Genomic DNA, 24,709 nt, shown 5'->3' on the forward strand with positions numbered 1-24,709 from the left:
ACTAGAAAGGTCATTACATTAGCTAAACAGAAGATGGCTCAGGATCATGGTGATGGAGAAGTTAACAGTGATCTGAATTCATGATAGTAGTGTAATTATTACTACGTGCCCTTGAACTAGTGACACCAGTTAATCAACTTCTCTTTGTTAATCCCACAACTAAGAGTGAAAATTTTAACTGCCAAAACAAATAACTCAGATTGGTGCAAAAGTGCACTACCTTTAGTGCATGCAGTTCAACTCGGCTCTGGAAGAGGTCTAAAATGTTTAGCTTCTTATGGTTGAAACTTAACCTTCTCTTCCTAATTTTTGTTGCATTCCTGACCAAAACAAAGCTGTTAACATTCCCAATGTGAAAAACTGGGGTGTGTATATGAGGATATGTACACAATACATTAGCACTATACACAGATAATGGGAGGGGAGGTAAAGAAAGTAGTAAGGCAAAATGTTAAGAGCTATGTTATTCCAGATTATTTCAAAACTCTGCTTTAAATTTTGGCAATGGTAGCAGGAAAAGCAATAGTCTTCTGACAATTTACTGGCTCACTTCTTCAAGGCAAGGAAGTAGATTTACTGTTCAGAGAACAGACCACAATGGACCCGAATCTGGAAAACTGTAAGTCTTCTTATCTGGTTAGAAATGAAAAGAAACATGGTCTTTTCAAGTTTCACTGTACAGTCCTGCCAATCAGCTTTGAGAAGTGGTGCACCACTCCGCCTCCTCCCTTCCACAGCACAACAGAGCCAAGTAAATGATATTTTGACAGTTTTGTAAAGGAGTCATCCTAGTGTGTGGTGCTAATAATTGCTTTAACTAATATCTACATACCCATCTGCTCATTGCACACTGCACACAAAAAAACCTCTCAGGGAAAATAAGTAAAAATAGAAAGTCCATGAATCATGATAAGGGCATGAAGAACACCAATGTTTCTTTACTGCTACCACTGCTGAAAAAGTACATGCCTCAGAATGTCAAAAAAGGATTAAATACTATTCCACTTCCCAGATGAGTTTATATAAACAATCCCCCAATTGATAAATCCAGAGTTCTAGACTTCACTCTGATCATTCTAATTTTTGAAGCTTTAAGTCAGAACCTTACTGTTAATTAAATATAATGATCCCAATTCTACTTGCAGCTAGACTTGTGGAACTCCCACTGAATTCAATAGAAGTGGTGCTTGCTTATTGAAGACAGAACTGGGGGCATTGTTTGGAATTTAAACAGTTTCAGAATAAGATTCTAACCATCAAATATTTTGTGTTGAAAGACTAGGAAAGTCTCAAAACTAGTAATTTTTATTGTTTAAAAATTCTGCTGATTTAACAGCTCTTTTCATCTACCTGCTAATATTATCATATAGTGTTCCACTTAATGATTAGGGGTGAACACCTGGCCCCATTGAGTTCAATAGGGCCAGGATTTCACGTTAGGAGTTAAAAACTTTTCTGTACTAGACAGTGATTCTAAAAAAAATAATGTAATGCTCATGAAAGGTGCCAGAACCCAGAAGAACGAAATCCACTCTATCCAAAGAACAGATAACAGTGAGAGTTTCTTCACCCACCACTATGCCGCAGTACTGACATACTTCCCACCCAAACATAGTTTAGCTTCTGTATGAATCCTCAATCCTTTTCTGTTGCACAGAAGGCCACAAAATTCATGCCAATTAGGATTATGGTTTGTGTATTGCATCCCACTAGACTCAATTCACGAACAGCTATACAGGGAATAATAAAAGTTTGGTCATCTTCACCCATACTATATTTAAATGAGTGAGTATCTCATTACCAATCCCCAGAGCCAATCAGTCTCTTCTCCAACTTCAAGATTACTCTAAAGTGAATTCACTTCCAAGTTTTAAATAGAAGCACATTTTTCTTGATCATGTCTATTCTCAGCACCCTGAGTCACTACACAGTCACTAAGGGATTAGGAGTCAACATACTAACAAAGAGTGTCTGTGTATTAAATACTACATAGATTCCAAAATTGGAGTTCAAATAATATAGTGATGGGGCCATATAAGCACTTTCATGCATAGAAAAGTTAAAATAGCCTAGGGCAGTGGTTTTTAACCTTTTTTAATTTGTGGGCCCCTAATATTTGGAATGGAGATGTGGACCCCTTTGGGAACCTTAGACACTCTGCGGACCCCCAGTGGTCCACAGACCACAGGTTGAAAACCACTGGCCTAGGGAAGTACGATAGAATATTAGCTTACTAAATTAACTTCACATATCTTCATTTGGTAGTGAAAGTAATTCTAAAACTAAAACTTCTTATTTACAGCCATACAAATATATACACATTAACAGACCTGTTCTATCCTAGCTCTTATATTCGCTTTTCATAATTAGATTTCAAAGCGCTTTACAAAAGGAGGTGCAATTTATTTTGCACTGACTCTCTACTTCATGCCATTTGGAACATTTTCCATCCGTAGTCTGAATATATTTTAAATGCTTTATATGCAAAGCGATATACAATCAAGTTATCAAGAATATATGAAACTGCTGCTTTTACCGTGTTAAAAAAAAGACATACAATTAATGCCTGAATTGTTTTTTCCATTTGTGGTATGTACACACCATTAGCTAGGGCAAAGTATTAGAATACTAAAGATACAATGTTCATTACAGTCATAGTAATAAATTTAGTTCTAACACTGGCTTCAGATTCACGTTGCCAGGACAAAGGAATGTGTACTTATGCTTTCTATCCCATATGCTCACTGGGTACTTTCAATTTGTATGGAAAAGAAACATAGCGTTTTCTTGGATGCAGAAGAGGGGCAGAATATTAAGATGCAAATGAGTAAAAGAACAGGGCTATACTTTCAGGGAGCAAATATTTTGCAGGTCCAAAGTCTGGGATTTGCTTTGCTAAATAGTGGCCCAGGTTCAAACACAGATTCATTACCTTATCAACCACAAAGGCTACCTATGAATATTATTCACCAATAGAAAACTAAGCTGGTAATACAGCATTTGATTCCACACTGGTTGGTCCTTAAGATACCAAATATTAAAAAAAATATATATATCACACTAATCAGAAGCCATCTTGATCTCTCCCACACAAACTTCATTCCAGCCTGGTTTTACTGTTGGTTATTTCACAAATTTAGAGCATGCACCAGGGCTGTACACCAGGCATTGTCAGACTTTCCTTTTGTGGATCACATTAGGAGACTGTCTTCTGAATCCCTTCCCCTCTCATCCACAATCATATGGAGGACCCCTATCCCATTTGTCATTTGTCACTCATTCTGTGTGAACTACAGAAGTTGTTTACATGTAGAAATAGTATTAGGAAAATATTTAATATATTTGTAGCTAATACTACTTCTACATGTAAACAATTTCTGTAGTTCACCTGGGGATGTTATGTGATGACATCTGAAAGTCTGGCAGCCTTTCCTCCAAACAGTATTAAGCATTACTTGCTATCCCTGGGATTTTGTAAGGCTGCTATAGTGATTGTAATGTTTGGCTGCCACCTACTTCATACTATTTTTGCCCAATCTTTTTGTTAACTATGTAAAACTTTCACAGTTTTACAAGATTGGAGAAATTATTTGTCTTTTCACTGCTTAATCAATTAAAAATCTGGAAAAGGGGTAAATTTGAAAATCTGTGCCAGCCCCCACTCCCAACCAAAGGTTAGCTGTAAAACATCCTGTCTTACCTTTTAAAATTTGTGCAGTGATTTTTAACAAGGTTTTCAAAAATACCTTGCAGTACACATTTGAAGTAAGGTTTTTTAAAAAGATTTTTCCCAAAAAGTTAAAGTAGCAGGCTTTAGAAAATTCAAAACTACAAAGGATTCTTTATTGTTACTATGAACTTTATCAACTTCAAGTAATTAATCTGTGAAGGTTTCAGTAATTTAAATTAGGAACTAGTACACATATTTGTTCAAATAAGTTTAGACTATGTTGATTCAATTTTTTTTTTAATTATTTGCTGAAGGGGAAAAGAAATTAAATGGAATGAAATTTGGTATTCAAAGCACCTGCCTAGAAAATCTTTTACCCCCCGTTTAAATAATCTATTCCAGTGGTTCTCAAGCAGGGGTACATGTACCCCTGGGCGTACGTAGAGGTCTTCCAGGGGGGTACATCAACTCATCTAGCTATTTGCCTGGTTTTACAACAGGCTACATAAAAAGCACTAGCAAACTCAGTACAAAATAAAATTTCACACAATGATTTTTATACTGTTCTATATTCTATATCAGTGGTTCTCAAACCATGGGCAAGTTTGTTTTAATAGGTCGCCAGGCCCAAGCCCAAGCCCTGCTGCATGGGGCTGAAGCCAAAGCCCAAGTTTTTAAGTGAGGTGAAACTGAGGGAATGCTAGACAAATCAGACTCCTGAAAGGAATACAGTCGTCTGGAAAGGTTGAGAACCACTCATCTATTAAGTTATTTTCAAAATAAGGGGGAAAAACAAATATAGCTATTTCAATATTTAGGTATTGTGGTTTGAGGTGTTTTTTCTTTTTAAAGCAATATACAGCAAAAGTGCCTCTTTTTAGATTAAGTGGAATTGTGCAGGCAAATCGTTTAAATGCAGAGTAGGTGAATGTTTTTAGAAAAGTGGGTACAGGAAAGGGGAACAGACAAGAACTATTACAGTGAATTATTTTAAGAGGCTTTTTGAATTTTACTCATTAATGAGACAGATATAAATATTTTCTCCTCTCACAGTTACATGGATGTAGGATAAAAAAAATTTGTAGACTGCCTCATTTCTAAAATTATAGCATATATGATGAATGCTTGGCATAATAAACTCATATAACCTGTGCTATAGTCTGCAGTGTAGATTTTTAAACACTCTGCATATGAATTATTGCTGATGCAGGGCATGCTATTCTTTATCAGTCAAAGAACTATACAACCGTTAAGTCTCAGCACCACTAGGAGAGATGCAAGTATTAACTTCTATAGACAGGAAAACTGAGGCCTGGAGGTATTAGTTGAAGAGCCAAGATCATACCAGAAGTACATGACACAGCTAGAAACAGAGCCGTGATTTCCTGACTCACAGAGTGTGCTTTAATCACAAGACTATCCTCTCTCTCTCTTTAGTCCTGTTGAATAGGAGGAGGATCTTTGAACTGAAAACTTCTATTTTGCATCACATTAAGAGTTCTCCTCCACAGCTGCCAACATATGTTAGAATGTTGTGTACACAGAAGTACATAACAAAGAGAGGGCTGTATGTCTTATGAAAGCTACAAATAAACAGCAACTGTGTACAATTTTCTTTGTACAAACACTAACACTCTTAGTATACAGATGTGCCAGCTGCACTGATAAATAAGCTAATGGCATGTTAAAAGAGGTCTCAATACACATTCACAGAAGACATTCATTCCCACCACCATCTCTCATCTTAAGGTACAAATACATTTAAAAAGGAAACAGACAAAGTTAAGGCTAAAATCGTCACCTCATTCTTTGGCTGGTGTTAGAGGTGATTTGCGGCCACCTGAAAGTGACCCTTGTTAGTAGCAAGCTATGTGATACCATAATGCAAGCTGTGACACGGATATCCAACAAGACACTTAGAGATGGAATTTCAGACATTGCTTTCAATTTAAAAAAAAAAAAAGACATTTCTTTCATTAGGGCTTACATTTGGTGTCCTTATTTCCACCCGTTCCCCACTTACTCTGCGTGGGATAATTTTGTAGAGTTCAAAAAGAACTCTCTTTGGGCTTGATTCTTGCAGCATTTCCATTTCCCTCCAGCAACACCTGAACCAGTGTGAAACATGTTTCACTATATTAAGAAAAAAAGTACCAGTACAGCCCATCTGTTCGGATTATAATATTTCATTTAACCACCTGCTTACAGTAGCGGAGAGTACAGGTATATGGAGATAAGAAGCTCACTTCCTATGCATATGCTACTCCTGACAGAATTCTGCGCCCCCACAATTCATACATCCTGCATATTTCTGTGCCCCCCACAGAGAAAAGTGCAAAAGAAATCTGCAGTGGGACATGTGCCTCTTCCCTGGCAGCCCAGGCACCCTCAAAAACGCAAGTCACTGTGGGGGGGCTGGGCATGCATGTGTGCCTCCGGGGAGACCTTGATCACAGTCAGAGGGTGGGGCTGGGCATGCGTGCCTGCCAACAAGTGCGAGAGAGACTCTGTCCCTCTCGCTTGCTACTGTGGCTTGCCGGGGGCATGGAGGGGTAGGTTTTTTTTATTATGCACAAGGATAGCTCTTTCTCCCAGGCAGAAATGTAGCAGCCTGCCTGCTTAGTAACATTGTTAATATTCCTATTGTTAGTTAACTGTTCCCATTCTCAGTCAATTCCTGCAGGAGCACAAAACCTGTAAGAGTTTTAAGGCCCCTACATTGCCAGAGTGACGTAAAGCCTTATAAATGACTTTACGGAAATCAGTGAGGAATATCTATGTGCTTTCTCACTTTTCTCCTGTGCCATAGTGGCACAATGGAGTTAGATTACAGCTCAGGATTTATTTTACTTACATATTATAAAGAAGGGGGAGAAAGAAAGAAAAAAAGACTGAGGGCAAATAAAACATTTACCAAGCAGTCAATAAAATGTCAGGACAATCAAAACCAAGCACTTACCAAAGTACCCCCCAGGTCCAGGACAATGATTAGCAAAACTGTATGCCTTTTATGTGTGAAAGTCTGAGCAATTTAAAATGACATTCTACTTTTTGGGAGGGGGGGCAGTTTGGTGATCTGTAATGTAATTTAAATCAAAATCCAGGATTATAATTTGATTGCAAGGTATTAGTTACCTAGTGTTTGTAACTTAACTTTCATGTGTTTAGGAAATACTGAATAGTTACTGTGACTTTTTTCTGTATTGTAGTTTAAATAAAATTACCAAAACAATTGAAACTGGTGTGATTATACTGCATTATTTTGACAAATAGAATATGCAGAATTTTTAATTTTTTGACACAGCATCCCCCCAGGAGTAATATGCCTGCTGTCAACAACTGGTCACCAAATGCCTGGAGACTGTAGCAGACACTGTTTAATGACACATACTACAACCTTATTAAAAATGTAAGTATAAGCAGAAAGAATATGTACTAATGGGTAGGTACAATTTACAGTGGAAAGCCAACCACTACAGTAGCCCTTTATGCTTTGGATACTCTTTCCCGACTTTTTGCTCTGCCATCAATGCAGTGATCTTATGTACACCACGAGTTTTTCCTTGGCACAGGACTCTTACTCCAGCTGGTAGTTCAAAAGGCTATTTTAACGTAAAAAGTTACATTAACACAATGGTCCTTGTGTAGTTACCAGTACCTTATGTCTCCCCCGCCCTCTTCATCATTTAGCTTGTTTACTTTTTGTATTTCATTTAGCTTTGGTGATGGGAAGAGACTAACCTATTTTCATTTCTCACACACTAGCACAACGTTCTAATCTCTCAATTGCAAGGGAACATTTGCACCCCAACAAAATCACTACTTCCAGGGAAAAGTAAAAGCAAGCAAATAAATAAATAAAAAATGTGAAAAATATTTATTTTAGTATTTTTAAACAAAACAAAAAAACACCACCACCACACACAATCAACTTCTCTAGAATTTGCACTTAACCTGCCAGATTAGAGAATGGTGTAGGGAGGGGAAGGTTCAATAGAGATTTGTAATAATGCATCAGCTGTTTACTTGTCTGGCTAGAAGGAAAATTCCCAAACGTTGAGGAACTGAATACTATGCAGTGATTAACTGTAGTCACAAGACTTGCTGAACTGGCACTGAAATACTAAGTGAAGCCCTGATCTTGAAAAGGAATGTATTGTAAAAAAATATATAAAATAAAAATTGAATTTTAACTTGAATCGTTAGTACTGACAAAAATCAATCTGTGCATGTCCCTCCACTGCGATTCAACAGACAGAATCTGTGGGTAAATAACTAAAATATCAGACACGCTGCTAAACATAAAGTTCCTTGTATGTCTATACAGGTTATTTACAAATAGGTCAGTAACTGACAGTAGCATAAATGAGATCAAAGTGCATTTTAATAGGAAACACGTGTTATCCCTGTGTATCAGTCAATTCCTAATATTAGTCTTCAATATTTGTTGCACTCACAGTTTATTTAGTAAGACTGACGCCAAAAATACATAGAAAGAAACACCCACTTCTTTGGGTTCATAATTCTGGCACACCATTAATAGATGGCCAAACTACTACAGTTTACTAAAAAGAGATTCTGTAACCCAGTGTTACACAGGCTGAAGCTCGCAAACAGCTCTTTAAGGCAGGGGTAGGCAACCTATGGCACGCGAGCTGATTTTCAGTGGCACTCACACTGCCCGTGTCCTGGCCACCGGTCCGGGGGACTCTGCATTTTAATTTAATTTTAAATGAAGCTTCTTAAACATTTAAAAAACCTTATTTACTTTACAGTTTACTTTAAAGTTTACCTTATTTACTTTACAACAACAGTTTAGTTATATATTATAGACTTATAGAAAGAGACCTTCTAAAAACGTTAAAATGTATTACTGGCACGCGAAACCTTAAATTAGAGAGAATAAATGAAGACTCGGCACACCACTTCTGAAAGGTTGCCGACCCCTGCTTTAAGGTATCTCCTGTGACTCTTTGCAACACATGATATTAGAACACTATGCAATTTAATTAATAATCTTAGTTATTAACCAATCAGGACACTTTTACTATGTTATTAACCAATTGTAGTTGATAAAATCATAGAATCATAGGACTGGACAAGTGGACTTGAGAGGTTATCTAGTCCACTCTCCTGCACTCAAGACAGGACTGAATATTATCTAGACATTCCTGACAGGAGTTTGTCTAACCTGCTCTTAAAAATCTCCAATGATGGAGATTCCATAACTTCCCTAGGCAATTTATTCCAGTGCTTAACCACTCTGACAGTTAGGAAGCTTTTCCTCATGTCCAACCTACACCTCCCTTGCTGCAATGTAAGATCATTGCTTCTTGTCCTAATCTCAGAGTTTAAGAAAACTTCCTTGTAACAACCTTTTACGTACTTGAAAACTTTTATATCCTCAGTTTTCTCTTTACCAGACTAAACAAACCCAATTTTTTTCAATCTTCCCTCATAGGTCATGTTTTCTAGACCTTTAATCACTTTTGTTGCTCTTCTCTGGACTCTCTCCAATTTGTCCACATCCTTCCTGAAATGTGGCACCCAGAATTGGACAAAATACTCCAGTTGAGACCTAATCAGCGTAGAGTAGAGCAGAAGAATTACTTCTCATGTCTTATTTACAGCACTCCTGCTAATACATCCCAGAAGGATGTTTGCTTTTTTTGCAACAGTGTTACACTGTTGACTCACATTTAGCTTGTGATCCACTATGACCCCCAGATCCCTTTCCGCAATACTCCTTCCTAGACAGTCATTTCCCATTTTGCATGTGTGCAATTAATTGTTCCTTCTTAAATGGAGTACTTTGTATTTGTCCTTATTGAATTTCAATCTATTTACTGCAGATAATTTCTCTAGTTTGTCCAGTACATTTTGAATTTTAAATCGTATCCTCCAAAGCACTTGTGACCCCTCCCCCAGCTTGGTATCATCCGCAAACTTTATAAGTGTACTCTCTATGCCATTATCTAAATCACTGATGAAGATATTGAACAGTACCGGACCCACAACTCATTCCTGCGGGACCCCACTGAAAACTACTTTCTGGGAACCACTTTCTAACTAGTTTTGCACCCACCTTAATGTAGCTCGATCTAGGTTGCATTTCCCTAGTTTGTTTATGAGAAGGTCGCGTAAGACAGTATCAAGAGCTTTACTAAAGTCAAGATATACCACGTCAACCAATTCCCCCCCATCCACAAGACTTGCTACCCTATCAAAGAAAGCTATCGGGTTGGTCTGACACAATTTGTTCTTGACAAATCCATGCTGACTGTTACTTATCATCTTATTATCTTCTAGATCAGTGGTCTCCAAACTTTTTTGATCGCGCACCCCTATCAGTAAAAATTTTTTGAGCATGCACTCCCTGCCGTGCCGAAGCAAAAAACAAAAAAAGCGCTCCTCCTGCCGCACACCCTCTTTGGAGACCACTGTTCTAGATGTTTGCAAACTGATTGCTTAATTATTTGCTCCATTATCTTTCCTGGTACAGAAGTTAAGCTGACTGGTCTGTAATTTCCTGGGTAGTCCTTATTTCCCTTTTTATAGATGGGCAAATATAGTGCCATTTTCCAATCCTCTGAAATCTCTCCCATCTTCCATGACTTTTCAAAGATAATCACTAATGGTTCAGATATCTCCTCAGTCAGCTCCTTGAGTATTCTAGGATGCATTTTATCGGGCCCTGGTGACTTGAAGACATCTAATATGTCTAAGAGACTTAACTTCTTTCCCTATTTTAGCCTCTTCTGATCCTACCTCATTTTCACTGGTATTCAGTAGATCAGATGTCCAACCACCACCAACCTTCCTGGTGAAAACCGAAACAAAGAAGTCATGAAGCACTTCTGCCATTTCCACATTTTCTGCTATTGTTTTTCCCCCTCCTCATTGAGTAACGGGCCCACCCTCTTGGTCTTCCTCTTGCTTCTAATGTATTTGTAGAAAGTTTTCTTGTTACCCTTTATGTCTCTAGCTAGTCTGATCTCATTTTGTGACTTGGCCTTTCTAATTTTGTCCCTAATAATAATACCTGCTCAGCCATTTCACGGTGAGAATAATATTACTAGTATTTATCAATTACAATTGGTTAACAACATAATAAAAGTATCCTGATTTTTCTATATAAAAAAAATGAATTCACACCATTGTGGCTTTTTTGGGTAATGCTGATTGCTAATTTGGCTCCTGAACCACTGAGGTCTGAGTATCAGTACTATAACTTTCACCAAAGCTTCCTCTACAACAGTGGTTCTCAAACTTTTGTATTGGTGACCTCTTTCACATAGCAAGCCTTTGAGGGTGACCCTCCTTGAAACATTAAAAACACTTTTTTATATACCGCATATACTCGTTCATAAGCCGAATTTTTTTTTAGTAAAAAAGGGAAGCATCAGAGAAGGGGGTCGGCTTATGAACAGTATAGGGAGGGAGAGGTGGGACACAGTCCCTCCCCACAACAAAGGGAGTAAGGAAAGGCAGCACAGCCAGCAGAGCCAGAAGGGAAGAGGCGGGGCCAGAGTCTCTCTGCTTCTGGCCACACTGCTCTCCCCCCAGCCTCCGAAGCAGCTGCAGCTCCGGGGCTAGCAGGCTGCAGCCGTGCCGATCGGCCCTGCCCCCCCAGAGCAGGCTGTGGCCACGCCGCCCAGCCCGCCGGAGCACACTGCGCCTGTGCCGCCTGGCCCAGCCCGCTGGAACATGCTGCGGCCACGCCACCCAACCTGCTGGATCACCTCCAGCCAGGCCAGAGATATGGCCCTCCCGAGATAAGGTGGGAAGGGAAGGGATGGGGAGAGTCTGGGGGTCCCGGGCTAGGGGTGGGGTCATGTGGGGGGAGTGGTCCTGACCTCCAGTTTCTCCCCCCCAAAAAATTTCCCCACCAGTTGCTGTCCTGGCCCGTCACTTTGTTTCCTTAGGTTTACCTCCATGCCTACAGACGCTCGAGGTAAACAAACCATTTTGACCTGCCAACGGCTTATCCTGATGACCTGAAAGCCAAAGTTTGCTGACTCCTGATTTATAGGGTCGGCTTATGAATGGGTCATAAAAATTCTCCATTTTTACTTATCCATCTTGTGGAGGTCAGCTTATGAACGAACCGGCTTTTTAATACCATTATAAATGCTGGAGGCAAAGCGGGGTTTGGGGTGGAGGCTGACAGCTCGTGACCCCCCATGTAATAACCTCATGACCCCCAGTTTGAGAACCCCCGCTCTATAACTTCATCATTCCCCTCACCAAACCCTCCCCATAGACTTAACTTCTTTTTGAGGGGATGGGAGTGGAGGCTTTTTGTTTTGTTTATTAACACAAATCATAAGTCATGATTTAGATAGCTAATATGAAAATAAAGAGATACACTTACTTCTCTGTAACAGAACAGTCAGTATTTTGCTAATTATTTCAAGGCCTGATCCTGCAAACACTCATGCCTGTAATTTTACTCCAGTCAAAAGTCCCAGTGACTGTGACACAGGTGAGTAAAGCTGCTCGTGTGTAACTTTCTGAAGGGATCAGGTACTAGTTCAGAACCTTACCAACATGTCACAATGCAAATCAAAACCAATGGTTTCTAATTAGAGAGTTTAACACATACACCCCCAATCTAAAAGCTGCTTTGCATAGGCTGAACCCAGCGCTCACACAGAGCAATTCACAAGATTAAGGCCTAAATCTGGCAGGTATTTTTAAATGTATATTTATCACAAGCCTTATCAGCTTTAGCAAGTGTTGTGTGGCATGTTCCTCTTATAGACTATAACTTTGCCTCTCATTAGTAATTTTGTGTTATATCTTGGGTTCTGAACCACAATTTGATCTGCACAAGTGGACTCCTGTGCCCACAGAGAGCCCCAATGATTTAAGGACTGCACAATTGGCACCTTGCTATAAATTCACTGAAGCTCAAGACAAAAACTGATAGGAAGATATTTAAAATAAATAAGTAAAAAATGAAGATGAAAGACTATCACTATTCTTCCTAATATACAAATTATGGCCATAAACCTGCAAATTATGGGGCACAGGCAGACTCCTGAGACGAAGAGAAGCTCCTCTGTCCATACACTGTAATTTGTAGGACTGAGGCCTAGATTTTACAAAACAAAACTAGAGGTAATCAATTAGGTATACTTATAACAAGAACAAAACAAGTAATTGTCACTTCTCCAGCCTGTTTCTGCTAAGTTTCAACAGAGGAGATGTATCCATCTTTTCTAAACTGTGGTTCTACTCTAAAAAAAAAAAAGGAGTGTGTAAAAATGGCACCTTCATGACAACAGATCTGATCCCTGTGTGCATTCAAAGGGCTATCCGCTTACTTTAGTGACAGAAAACGAGTATGGCTTTGTTTGTGTTTTTAATTATCATTAGCACCACAAAACCAGGGCAGTTAAGACAGTGACGATTTCAATAAAGGTAATGAAGTTGCATAGAAGTAGTTGAGGGCCTAATTTGTCCTGCAGCTACTTTATTACCCATGATGTGCAAGAAGGAAAAAAAAAAAAAAAACCACTAGCTTGATTTTCAGATTGCAGGTTGAGTTTGTAGAGCCAGCAGCTAAAGAAGATGCCTTTTTACTTGCAAACCTACTACATTTGATAAGGAATAACTGGCCTTGTCTACTTTACCATTTTTATTAAAATCTCCCACTATGTGCTACCACTAGTGGACCTGCACCCAATGTATACAGGATATTGGCGTTTCAACCACTGTGCCATCCAGATATGCCCCAAGCAGGATTAGCACGTCCACTGCTGCATTGAAGAGAGAGCTACAGGCCTAGGGCTAGAGTGCAAACAAGGCCAGAAAGACAGCCATTTTTAGAGTCACTTTTCAGAGCAGCATTGTACATTAAACAGTAGATTTGAAATCTAGTAAAAAAAAAAAAGGATGAAAAATCGCTTAAAATATCACACAATCACAAGTCCACCTGACCATTTTGCAATTTTACTATCATTTATCTATTTTCTAAAATCTCCTTCTCCCTTAGAATATATGAAAAACCCACAAAAACAAAAGGAATTGACTGACTGCACAAGGGAAACTGACTAAACACAAAGTGCTGTCAAAAGAACACAGTAAATAAACTAGATTTTTTCCCTACTCTTTTTTTCAGCTATTGAACTCTTAAGCCCCGATTCTCTAAACAGTTTCATGCACGTCAATTATAAATACATGAAAAGTTGTGTTAATGTGAATGGGATTAGTCACATGCTTAAAGCTAGCATGTGCATGGAAGTATTCTCAGGAGTAGGGCCTTGGGTGTTACTTGGGACAGCAATAGGTAAACAATTTTCAGACCAAAAAAAGATTTTTGAAGTCGATGGGAGCTACTAGTTCAGAATAGGGTTGCCAACTTTCTACTCCCACAAAACCAAACACCTTGCCCTGCCCTTGAGGCCCTACCCCTTTTATGAAGCCCTGCCCCCCACTCACTCCATCCCACCCTCCCTCTGTCACTCGCTCTCCCGACCCTCACTCACTTGCTGATTTTCACTGGGCTGGCTCAGGGGGCTGGGGTGTGGGAGGGGATGAGGGCTCTGGGATGGAGCCAGAAATGAGGGATTCAGGGTGCGGGAGGGGGCCCCGGCTGGGGGAGTGGCCAGGGATGAGGGATTTGGGGTGCAGGAGGAGGCTCCAGGCTAGGGGATGGAGCCAAGGAGTTTGGAGTATGTGAGGGGGCTCCGAGCTGAGACAGGGGGTTGGGGTATGGGAGGGGGGTATGGGCTCTGGACTGGGGGTGCGGGCTCTGAGGTGGGGCCAGAAATGAGGGGTTCAGGGTGCAGGAGGGGGCTCCAGCTGGGGGTGCAGACTCTGGGGTGCGGCTGGGGATAAGGGATTTGGGGTACAGGAGGGTGCTCCAGGCTGGAACCAAGGGGTTTAGAGGGTGAGAGGAGGATCAGGGCTGGGGCAGGGGGTTGGGGTGTGGGGGGGGGGTGAGGGCTCTGGCTGGGGGTGTGGACTCTGTGGTGGGCTGGGGATGAGGGGTTTGGGATGCAGAAGAGTGCTCCAGACTGGGATCAAGGGGTTTGGAATGTGGGAGAGGGATCAGGGCTGGGGCAGGAGGTTGGGGCATGGGAGGAGGTCAGGGGTGCAGGCTGTGGGCGGCGCTTTCCTCAAGCAGCTCCTGGAAGCATCATCATCAGCAGCAGCAGCATGTCCCCCCTTCCACCTGGCTCCTACACAGAGGTGCGGCCAGGCCGCTGTGTGCGCTGCCCCCGCAGCTCCCATTGGCCATGGTTCCCGGCCAATGGGAGCTGCGAAGCTGGCACTTGGGGGGCTTGGGCAGCGTGCAAAGCCCCCTGGCTGCCCCTACATGTCGGAGCCAGAGAGGGGACATGCCTCTGTTTCCAGGACCCACACAGAGCCATACCAGGCAGGGAGCCTGCCTTAGCCCTGCTCCGCCGCCGACCGGACCTTTAACAGCCAGGGTCCCTTTTCGACCAGGTGTTCCAGTCGAAAAATGGACACCTGGCACCCTAGTTAAGAACAGCAAAGCATCCAGGGAATGCACTTGACCCACAAAATATAGCAAGGGATCTAACAATATTAACAAGCAGAAAGGCTCATTATTTAGCTGTTCAGGTTTTACTGGTTTATTTAAAAAGTTCAAAACTTAATTTTTGTATAAAAAAAAAAAAAAAAAAAGACACAAAGCCAACACCTTCTTTTAAAAACCTAAGACCAAAAGGAATATTTCCACCGCTTAAAAATAAAATCCCAATTAAATTAATTTAAAAAAAAATTCTGATCGTGTTGCAGTGTTTGAGTTTCAAACTAAGAATCTGGCAGTAACACTGAACTGATTTTCATTATCCAAGTTAAGAGAACTGCAAAAACACGAAAAGAAAACAATTTATGTGTTACTCTTTATGCTTGGTTTTTGGAGTTTCTATTATTAACAGAAGTAAATAAATTTGTTTATAACTTCATCTTTATGTTGACAGTGGCCCTTTAAATAACATCAGCTTTCTAATAGAAAATTCTAGATATGCCACAATTCTCAAAATATCATTAACTATTTTTACCACGGGCACAGAAGTTCAAAGTAGCAAAACCCAATTCATGGAGCAAGTTACACGGTCTCAATTTTAAACAAACATTGGGTTTTTCTGAGAGGATTATTTGGGCAAAAGAGGAAGGGGAAGCTGCAGGAGGGAAGGCATTGGGGTGGCCTAGGAAAGGAAGAGGATCAGGACTAAATCTGAAATATATCGAAGTATATTAATTTGTGCCAAGAGTCTTAAGTTTGGGAAAGTGGGTTTGGTCCAGTGGTTAGGACAACTGAAGTAAAGCTGACAGTACTTTTTGCCTTATTGTTATGAATTACCTCCCAATAGTTTAATTATACAGGCCCTGTACAACTTAAAAAAAAACAAACACACACCTAAATTAGCTACCAGTTAACATCTTAAACTGAACACAGGAAACTATCAGTGCATGAATCCTCCCTTTCAGACACTAACATTGTTAATCTGTGCGGTGTACCTTCATCCTACGAATTATAAAGACTTAACTCTGTTTCAGTATTTTGCAGAGATTCACTAAAAACTACAAGCAGACAAACAGCTGCAAGACTTCAGTTATTTTTAGGATTCCAAAGATTTCTGGTTAGCTGTACAGATTGCAGAATGCCCTGGAGACTATTATTGCAGCACGTTTACCTATTCAGGAGAAAGGTCAACTTGCTGCAGGGAACCAAAGAACTTAAAAAAAAAAAAAAAAAAAAAGTGAAAGTCAAGAAACTGCACAGCTTAGCCACACATGCAAAAAAATTTCCAACCTCCTATGTAGTAATGTAATATCCTTGACTGGTCCCTGAGAGCACACAGCCTGAGTTCCTACTGTTTTAAGGATAAAGTCAGTCTGTGCAACCCCAAGGCCCTCGGCATTTCTGGAACAGAAAGGAAGTCACTCCAACACAGATGCTAGTTACTAAACTAATTTTCATTTGTGACTCTCCAATTTCTAGTACCCCTTCCCGCCCCACAAATTCCAAAGTCAATTACTAAGATGCCCCCCCTCTCCCATGAATTCCAAAACCAATTACTAAGGTGCATCATTCTTTTCTGTATAGATTTTTTTTTAAATGATTCCTGCTACAAACCTTTTCACAGAAGGTCCTATAATCAACAGATTATTTATTTAATGTACATGCTTGGACTGGACTAAAATATTAATCTAGATGCTATCCAGTACAGAGATCTATTAACATGATTCTCCAATCTTAAAATTTTAAATCTTCTGTACCTTTCCCTTCCTGGCCTGGGTTAATATGCCCGATCTAGTACCCACCCATCACCAGACTACATGGGAATACAAATGCATGGACTCATCCAGAAGTCAGAAGACAGAGGGCCCATGCTAACCCCTGGTTAATTGTGTAGTTCTTAAAAAAAAAGAGAGTTCTAAGAAGTGCAACCAAACAATTCTTCGGGTGACTGGAAATCTAGCATAAGGCACTGATCCTAGATCAAGATCCAGTAGTGAAGATTTCTAATCCCCAATGCAAGGTGCTTGAAGTTAGTGGGACTCTACATGGGCACATGGGTTTGTGGCTGTGGCTCCTGATGTATGGCTAGAATACAGTACTAATATAATAATATAGTATTAATATAGTACTTTGGCTGTGTTGAAAGTGAGCAATATCAGTGATTGCACAAGCATAATGCAACACCTACCCAGGCTTGACAGTATATCTAAAAGTATAAATCCTTTTAATCAACTTTCGGTGCTTCTGATGTAGAATATTAAAAAGAGCTTCTGATTAAGTGTGGTAAACTGGGTGAAAGCAGAAAATGTGTGTTTTAATATGGCTAAATGTCGATGTATACACCTAGGAACAGACTGTAGGCCATATTGACATCATGGAGAACTCTGAAAAAGATTTGGGGGTCATGACAGATAATCTTCTGAACATGAGCTCCCAGTGCAACACTGTGGCCAAAACAGCTAATGTAATCCTTGGATGCATAAACAGGGGAATCTTGAGTAGGAGTAGAGAGGTTATTTTACTTCTGTATTCAGCCTTGGTATGACCACTGCTGGAATTCTGTATCAAATTCTGGTGCCCACAATTCAAGAAGGATGTTGATAAATTGGAGACTGTTCAGAGAAGAGCCACAAGAAAGATTAAAGGACTAGAAACCATGCTTTATAATGACAGACTCAAGGAGCTCAATCTATTTATCTTAGCAAAGAGAAGGTTAAGGAGTGACTTGATTACAGTCTATAAGTCACTACATGGTAAACAAATATTCATAATAGGCTTTTCAGTCTAACAGAAAAAGGTATAACATGATCCAATGGCTGGAAGTTGAATCTAGACAGATTCAGACTGGAAATAAGGCATAATTTTTTAACAGAGAGAGTAATAAACCTTTGGAACAACTTACGAAGGATCATGGTGGATTCTCCATTGCTGGCAATTTTTAAATCAAGATTGGATGTTTTTGTAAGAGATCTGCTGTAGGAATTATTTTGGGGAAGTTCTATTTTGGATCAGACAAGATGATCCCAATTGTCCCTTCTGGCCTTGGAATCTATCAATCTATGAATTATGGTTCTACTGTGTAACTTATTTTGCAATAAAAAAAGTCTGAATACTGGTATTTCAGTATATAGATAGTAAAGCAAGGATTCATAAAGTGGCCAAAAGCGTTTGCTATTTAAAACAATACTTCCTTGCAAGTTTTCTTTTTTAAGACCAGATGTTCCAATAGCAGAAAAATGATTTGCAAAGTTCTCTGTTACCAAATGAACAAAATGCAAAGTTCTTGTTTTAATAACACCTTTGAATCTCCTACTCATCTGTCTTCTACACATCAAAATGAGCCAATGCTTATTTGATGTTTCCCTGCACTATTGACTTTCTAGCTCCAAAAGTGACTTCTACCATATTTTGATATATTTTTGAAAGATTCTCATCTTTGGAAGCTATAGTCGTCTAAAAGGTAAATTTTGCTGGGACACTAGTAATAAAAATTTCACATAACAATAGTGACACTTTCATAAAGCTATTGAGGGAGCAGAAATGTACTGGCGGTCCAATTACTCCAGAAGAAATATGTAGTAAAACTTGAATGTTTACTAGGAAAAAGTTTGTGTTACTTCAATATACCCAGGGTATTTCAATGGACCTAATCCCATGTAAGAAGAGGTACCTAATTGTTTATTATTTTTAGATAGCTGAATATTATTTCTATTTTAAGTTGGATGTCATAAAACACCGATAATAGTTACCATCATCTTTACTTGCTTATTTTTCATAAAATGAAACTGACAAAGTAAAATGGCTTTAATATTTAAAAACAGTAAACAGGTTGTAGTTGTTACATAATTTTTCAAAGTTCAGTATGCTACAAAAATCAATCAAGCCTGCTATAAAGGGAGCTATGTGAGTATGGGGCATGTACATGGGGGTGAGGGTGGGGAGAGGAAGGCAATCAGAAATAGAATGTGGATCCTTTCAACTCTAGTTCTTTAATTTAAAATCCAGACCAACCTGGTAGTAGCCATGAGCTGTTACAATCAGATATTTGTTTGGTGCCTGTTATGAAAGGAGCTAGTGATCACAATTCAGTTCTAAGAAGATGTGTCTGCACCATTAAGTCACTACAACCGACTTCTTCAGCGGTAGTCTCAATACAGAGGCCAACAATTAAATAGAAATGAAGACAGAACTGCCCCCTCACCCCTAAAGCTAGTCCCCCTCACCCCTAAAGGAAGTGATGTTGAAGTTTTCTATTTTGGTCCCATATCTGGAACATTTCATAAGCATTACATTCACCCCAATAAGATGAATAAAATCCTGTTTTCCTACCTTCCCATATTATTCCCACCACACACGATTTGAGTAGAGCATTAGATATGGTAACTGTCCTGATATAAAATAATATTTTAAAGTGCTCTTCTATATTCTTCAGCAAAATCTAAAATAAAGGAATCATTCAAGGAAAGATCACTCTTCATGCTATAAACTAAAGTGACATAGGGGTTTTTCAGTTACCCTAAATAACTTTCACACTGCTAAATGAATGAATATATACTTTTGGTTTTGCTGAGACAGGATTAGAAATAAATCTGTGGCTAGCACCCAGTGAAAAGGTAATATAAGGGGTCTCAGCACCTTCTGCACAACATAGCCTTTGACTCATTTGAAGGGCCTGGTAGCCAGACCAGAAAGTTTACAGATCAGACCTCTTATCAAGGGCAGGAAAATTCATTAGCTGCAGAGATTAATAATCTGCATCTGGACTTGATTCAGTTTACAGACCTGAACCTTGTGTTTACTCTCAAGCAAGCTTCTCTCACTCCCTTGGCCTTCCTTTTGTAGAGCTGTCAAGTCAGGGTGCTGAGATGAGGGTTCAAAATGTTAGAGGCAGCAGGGACTCTCTCTCTCGTTTTTCTGAAGATTTACAAGGAGCTGAAACCCAGGAGGCACTGTCCTGGGCCCTGCTGCTGCATTACTTCTCTCCTTCCACTTGTACATCTGGAGGACAGAAACTGGAAGTAATTGTACCTGCCCAGGCACTGTTACAAGGAAAGTGCTGGGGATCAGACACACATTCTGCTCATTAAGATCCTAGAGTGTCTACTCACACCCAAATCCTATAGTTTGGTTCAGCCTGAAACTGCAATCTCCTATCAGAGAGACCTGCCCTCCCCCAAGACCATACTCCCAATCATCAAAAACCAGGGCAACTAGATAGACCACCCTCATGATTCTTCACAGAACACAGCTAAGGTATCCTCGCCCAGCTGTACCAGAACACCAAGCCCAAATGACTAACCCTGAGAATCCATTCCCACCTCCTCCCCCCACCTTTGCATCTGTACATATGTACACACAAACACACACAGCTGTACGTACACACACATACACGCAGATGTACATACATACACACACACAGCCCAGTTAAGTCGCCCTTCTTTTCTATAAGATCTGTCTAGATGAACCTTCTCCTCTCCTCCCCCTCCACCTATACACCTGGTCCCTCTTCCCACCCTAGGAACTGTCTGAAGACCCTGCAAACAACACTACAATGGACAGGCCATCTAAAGAAGTTCCTCAGGTTACAGATCCTGAGAAGATTAAGACAACCCCCTGGCACCCAACTCCTCCAGCAGAACAAGAGTGACGAGATCATTTGCTATTCAAGGATATACAATGATGCAGTAAACAGCTCAAAAACCATCCCAGCCAACAGGCCTTGCTGCCAGCCAAATACATGCTTCTGCATGCAGCACTTCTCCAATCTCTTCTGCCTTTGGGGTAGAGGGAGGTGTGTGCATGACACATTCCTCTCCTGAGAAACATACCATTAAACAAACTATAAAATACCCCAAAGGCCATCTACGCCCCCAAGGCACATCTCCAATTTCCACTAAGAGACCACATAAAAACAGAGAGAGTCACCCCCACCTCTCTCCCCTGCCAGGCCCCCATACCATGTGGCAGTATAAGGAGTGGGGGGCTAGAGAGAAAAACTAGTGGCTCCACCTACCCTCCAGCAAAGAGATGCACCAGGCTGTGTCTCTGGCTCATCCTCTCTCATGCTTGGCCCCTGCAGACAGGAGGTGATGGGCGCCTGTGCTCAGTCAGGTCGCTCACTGCTGCTGACCATGGAGCTGTCCGGCGGCAGAGAAGGCTGCGTCCCGCGTGGAGAGCGAACCCACACCGGCTCCTCCCGGCCACAGATAACGGCAGCCGGGGTTGTTGCTCCCGCGGCTGCAGCCACAGCAAACCAGGGACCTGGACTTATGAACACGCAGCTGGGCCCAACATCAACAGACACCGTCACTGGCCCCCGGCAGGACGTGACATTGCCGCCCCGCTCCAGCTGGCCCCGTTCACATGACCAGCGCCGCAGCACTGGGAGGGGAGAGGCTAGAGAGAAGCGGTGCAGAGAGGGGAGTTCACTCAGGCGACTGGGGGGGCGGGGGATCCTCCTACAGCCTCCTCTCCTGCCTCCACATTCAGAAGCGGGAAGGGAAAGGAAAGGCTGGATCACGGCAAGGGGGAGGTGGAGAAGGGGATGCAGTAGGGTGTTCCCTGGGGGAGATTTCTTAGCATAGGTGGGAGAGGGATTTCCGGGAGGGAAGCTGTTATCTAGCAGGAGCGGCGGCTGCTGAGAGAGCATTTCTGTGTCTAGATAATCACAAGCTGTAATGGGGGGGGGGGGGAATGATCCTACCTTTGCTGCCTCCCCACCATCCTTACTGCTCCCTGCGGCTGCAGCCAGAGCCGTGCAGCCAGCAGGGAAAGGTGGGTCCTCTTTCAGGGAAGGGCAGAAGAGTTTCCCTCCCCGGGAGTGCTAAAAAAGGGGGTTCCCTTCGTGGAGGGGCAGGAGACCCAGTGGTCTCTGTTTTGAAGCTCTCAAAGACCCAGGTGGTCTCTGTTGTGTGACAGCTCCTCCCCGGAACGACCAGGAGCGGAACTAATGGAGGGACTGAGGGCTGATCCTCGTTCTGCGGGGGTGGGCACTGATGCGGCCCCGGCTCGGCGTCTGGTCCCGGAGAGAGCAGCATACGACGACGGGGGAGGGGTAGTAGTGAGCAGGATGCGGAGCTGAGGCAGCCACACCGCCGTGGAGATGGGAAAGGAAAATGCAGCGGGCTCAAGCCACCTTCGCGACCGCCGGTCTGACGACGCGGTAGCCAAGTCCGGCGCAGTAGCCAAGATGGTCACGTTTGCGTGGCGGAAACTACAAGTAGTTGCAGAAGGGGAGGGTTGCTGTTTGTGCCGCTAGGGCCGGAGGACTCCGGGCAGGGGCTGGGTATTTCAGGGAAGGGCTGGGGGGAGGAGAGGGGAATCCACCCGCTTGCAGAATAAACTGGGCCGCCTTACAGGAAAGCGGGAGATGGGAGAAAGTGTTTAACCCTGGTAGCTGCGCAAACAATGCCATCCTCGGCCCAGACACCCGCTTGCTCGTCTATCTCTGCAAGACATTGCCCGAAAGTGCCCGGCTACCTCGCACCATGACAGCCGCGTTCCCCACTGCAAACAGCCCCTGCTGCCATGCAGCCCAGATACCTCCTCCTGAAACGCCGCCGCCACCCCAAGACACCCTTTTACATCCCCGCTCGCCAGTTTCCACCTACAGTGCCCTGAAACCCCATTCCCTCCCTCCAAGCTGTCCCCGAGGTGTCCACGGTCCCCATCCCAACCCTCCCTCCGCATCGCCAGCCAGCTCGTTCACCCCCAAACGCCAACCAAGTCACTCTCCGCCCAAGCATCTCAACCCTTTGCCCACCCTCCCACACGCCACCTCCCCCTGGAGAGAATTAGTTGAGACCCCCCCCTACCACACACACACACTCACACCCACCCAACCGCCCAGCAGATCATTCCCTAGTCCCTAGAGCCTGCAGACACTGCAGTGGCTGGCCTCCTCCCATCCACTCTCCAGACAAGTGTCCCTGCTGCCACTACCCCACTCACTTCAATCTCTTCGGCCCTCCACAGTGAGGGCTGTCGAGGCCCAACCACTTATCTCCTCCAAAGAGCAAAGGGGGATTTGCCTCGCCAGCAATCCCACCCCACACAACAGCAGCGGCTGCACCAGACTGCAGATCTGGAAGCCATTTCCCTGGTGGCTGCAGCAATGAGGAGGAGCGAGGAGAGGTGCTGCTTTGCATGTACAGGCCTCGCTGACACCCAGGAATGGGGAAACATCTCGCACAAAAGGGATCTCTCTGAGAAACGCTAGCGAATTGCTTTCCCCTCTACCTCCCCGACCTCCTTCTATTCCTTGACAGGCCCCATTTCCTTCAGACCTCTCCCCTGCGTGATCACTTGCAAAGGGTTTGCACATGCACACGCCAGTGGGGCACGAGGTGAGGCCAGAGTAATAATTAGTGGCTGCACCTACCCTCCAGCAAACAGATGCACCAGGGTATCTCTCTGGCTCATTCTCTCTCATTCTCGTCCGCTGCAGACGGGAGGGAGGGAGGAGGTGATGGGCGCTTCCGCTCTGCTCTCTGCCCGTTCACTCCTCTGGGCGCTGAACGAACGGACACGGAGTCAGAGCTGCTTCCTGCTGAGAGCGAACGTGCCACCAAGCGCCGGGTCCTTCCCTCCTCCCGCGGAGAGAACAGCAGCCTCGATCACAGCTGCTGCTGAATCCTCCAGCGACGGCAACCATCCGCAGCAAAGCCAATGCCCCCACAGGCCTTCGCTTATGAATATGAAACTAGGCCCAACATAAACAGACCCTGCCATTGGCCCACGGGAGGATGTGACATCACCGGCCAGGCCCAGCTCCAGCAGGCTCCTTTCACGTGACTCGCAAATTCTTCAATGAAAGAGCTAAGGGTGGTGGAGAGGAAGCTGGGCTGTCTGGAGAGAGAAGTGGGGCTATAGTGTATAACTAATGTACAGCTAGCAGCTTAATGCAGTTGCACAATCCTGTAAAGCAGGGGTCGGCAACCTTTCAGAAGTGTGCCGAGTCTTCATTTATTCACTTTAATTTAAGGTTTCACGTGCCGGTAATACATTTAACATTTTTTAGAACATCTCTCTCTATAAGTCTATGTATAATATAACTAAACTACTGTTAAAAGACCAGGAGTACTTGTGGCACCTTAGAGACTAACAAATTTATTTGAGCATAAGCTTTTGTGGGCTACAGCCCACTTCTTCGGATGCATAGAATGGAACATATATTGAGGAGATATAAATACACATATAGAGAGCATGAAAAGGTGGGAGTTGTCTTACCAACTCTGAGAGGCCAATTAAGAGAAAAAAACTTTTGAAGTGATAATCAAGATAGCCCAGTACAGACAGTTTGATAAGAAGTATGCTACTCTGTAAACTACTGTTGTATGTAAAGTAAACAAGGTTTTCAAAATATTTAAGAAGCTTCATTTAAAATTACATTAAAATGCTGATCTTAAGCCGCCGGCCTGCTCAACCCACTGCCAACCTGGTGCTCAGGGTGGGGGGTGCAAGAGTCAAGGCATGGGGTGTGGGGGGGGGGCTGGGTATGCGGGGAGAGTGCAGGAGTCAGGGCATGGGGGGGACTG

At 42.5% G+C, this 24,709-nt stretch overlaps 1 protein-coding gene across 3 annotated transcripts in view; it reads right to left on the reverse strand.

Annotated features, from left to right (window-relative positions):
* SLC25A36 (solute carrier family 25 member 36) overlaps positions 1–23,932 on the reverse strand; it is a 61,045-nt gene extending 37,113 nt beyond the window's left edge. Inside the window, exon 1 of one of the 3 annotated variants that reach the window (XM_054039042.1) lies at positions 23,554–23,932. In XM_054039042.1, the coding sequence (XP_053895017.1) occupies positions 23,554–23,594 (41 nt within the window). In that variant the 5' untranslated portion in view covers positions 23,595–23,932. Of the gene's footprint in view, positions 1–21,186; positions 21,764–23,123; positions 23,368–23,553 lie in introns of those variants that run through there. The other 2 variants (XM_054039041.1, XM_054039043.1) reach the window with 2 other exon arrangements.
* Between the last annotated feature and the right edge of the window lie 777 nt (positions 23,933–24,709).

This window comes from Malaclemys terrapin, chromosome 9 (genome assembly GCF_027887155.1).
Source record: "Malaclemys terrapin pileata isolate rMalTer1 chromosome 9, rMalTer1.hap1, whole genome shotgun sequence".
Classification (NCBI taxonomy): domain Eukaryota; kingdom Metazoa; phylum Chordata; order Testudines; family Emydidae; genus Malaclemys; species Malaclemys terrapin.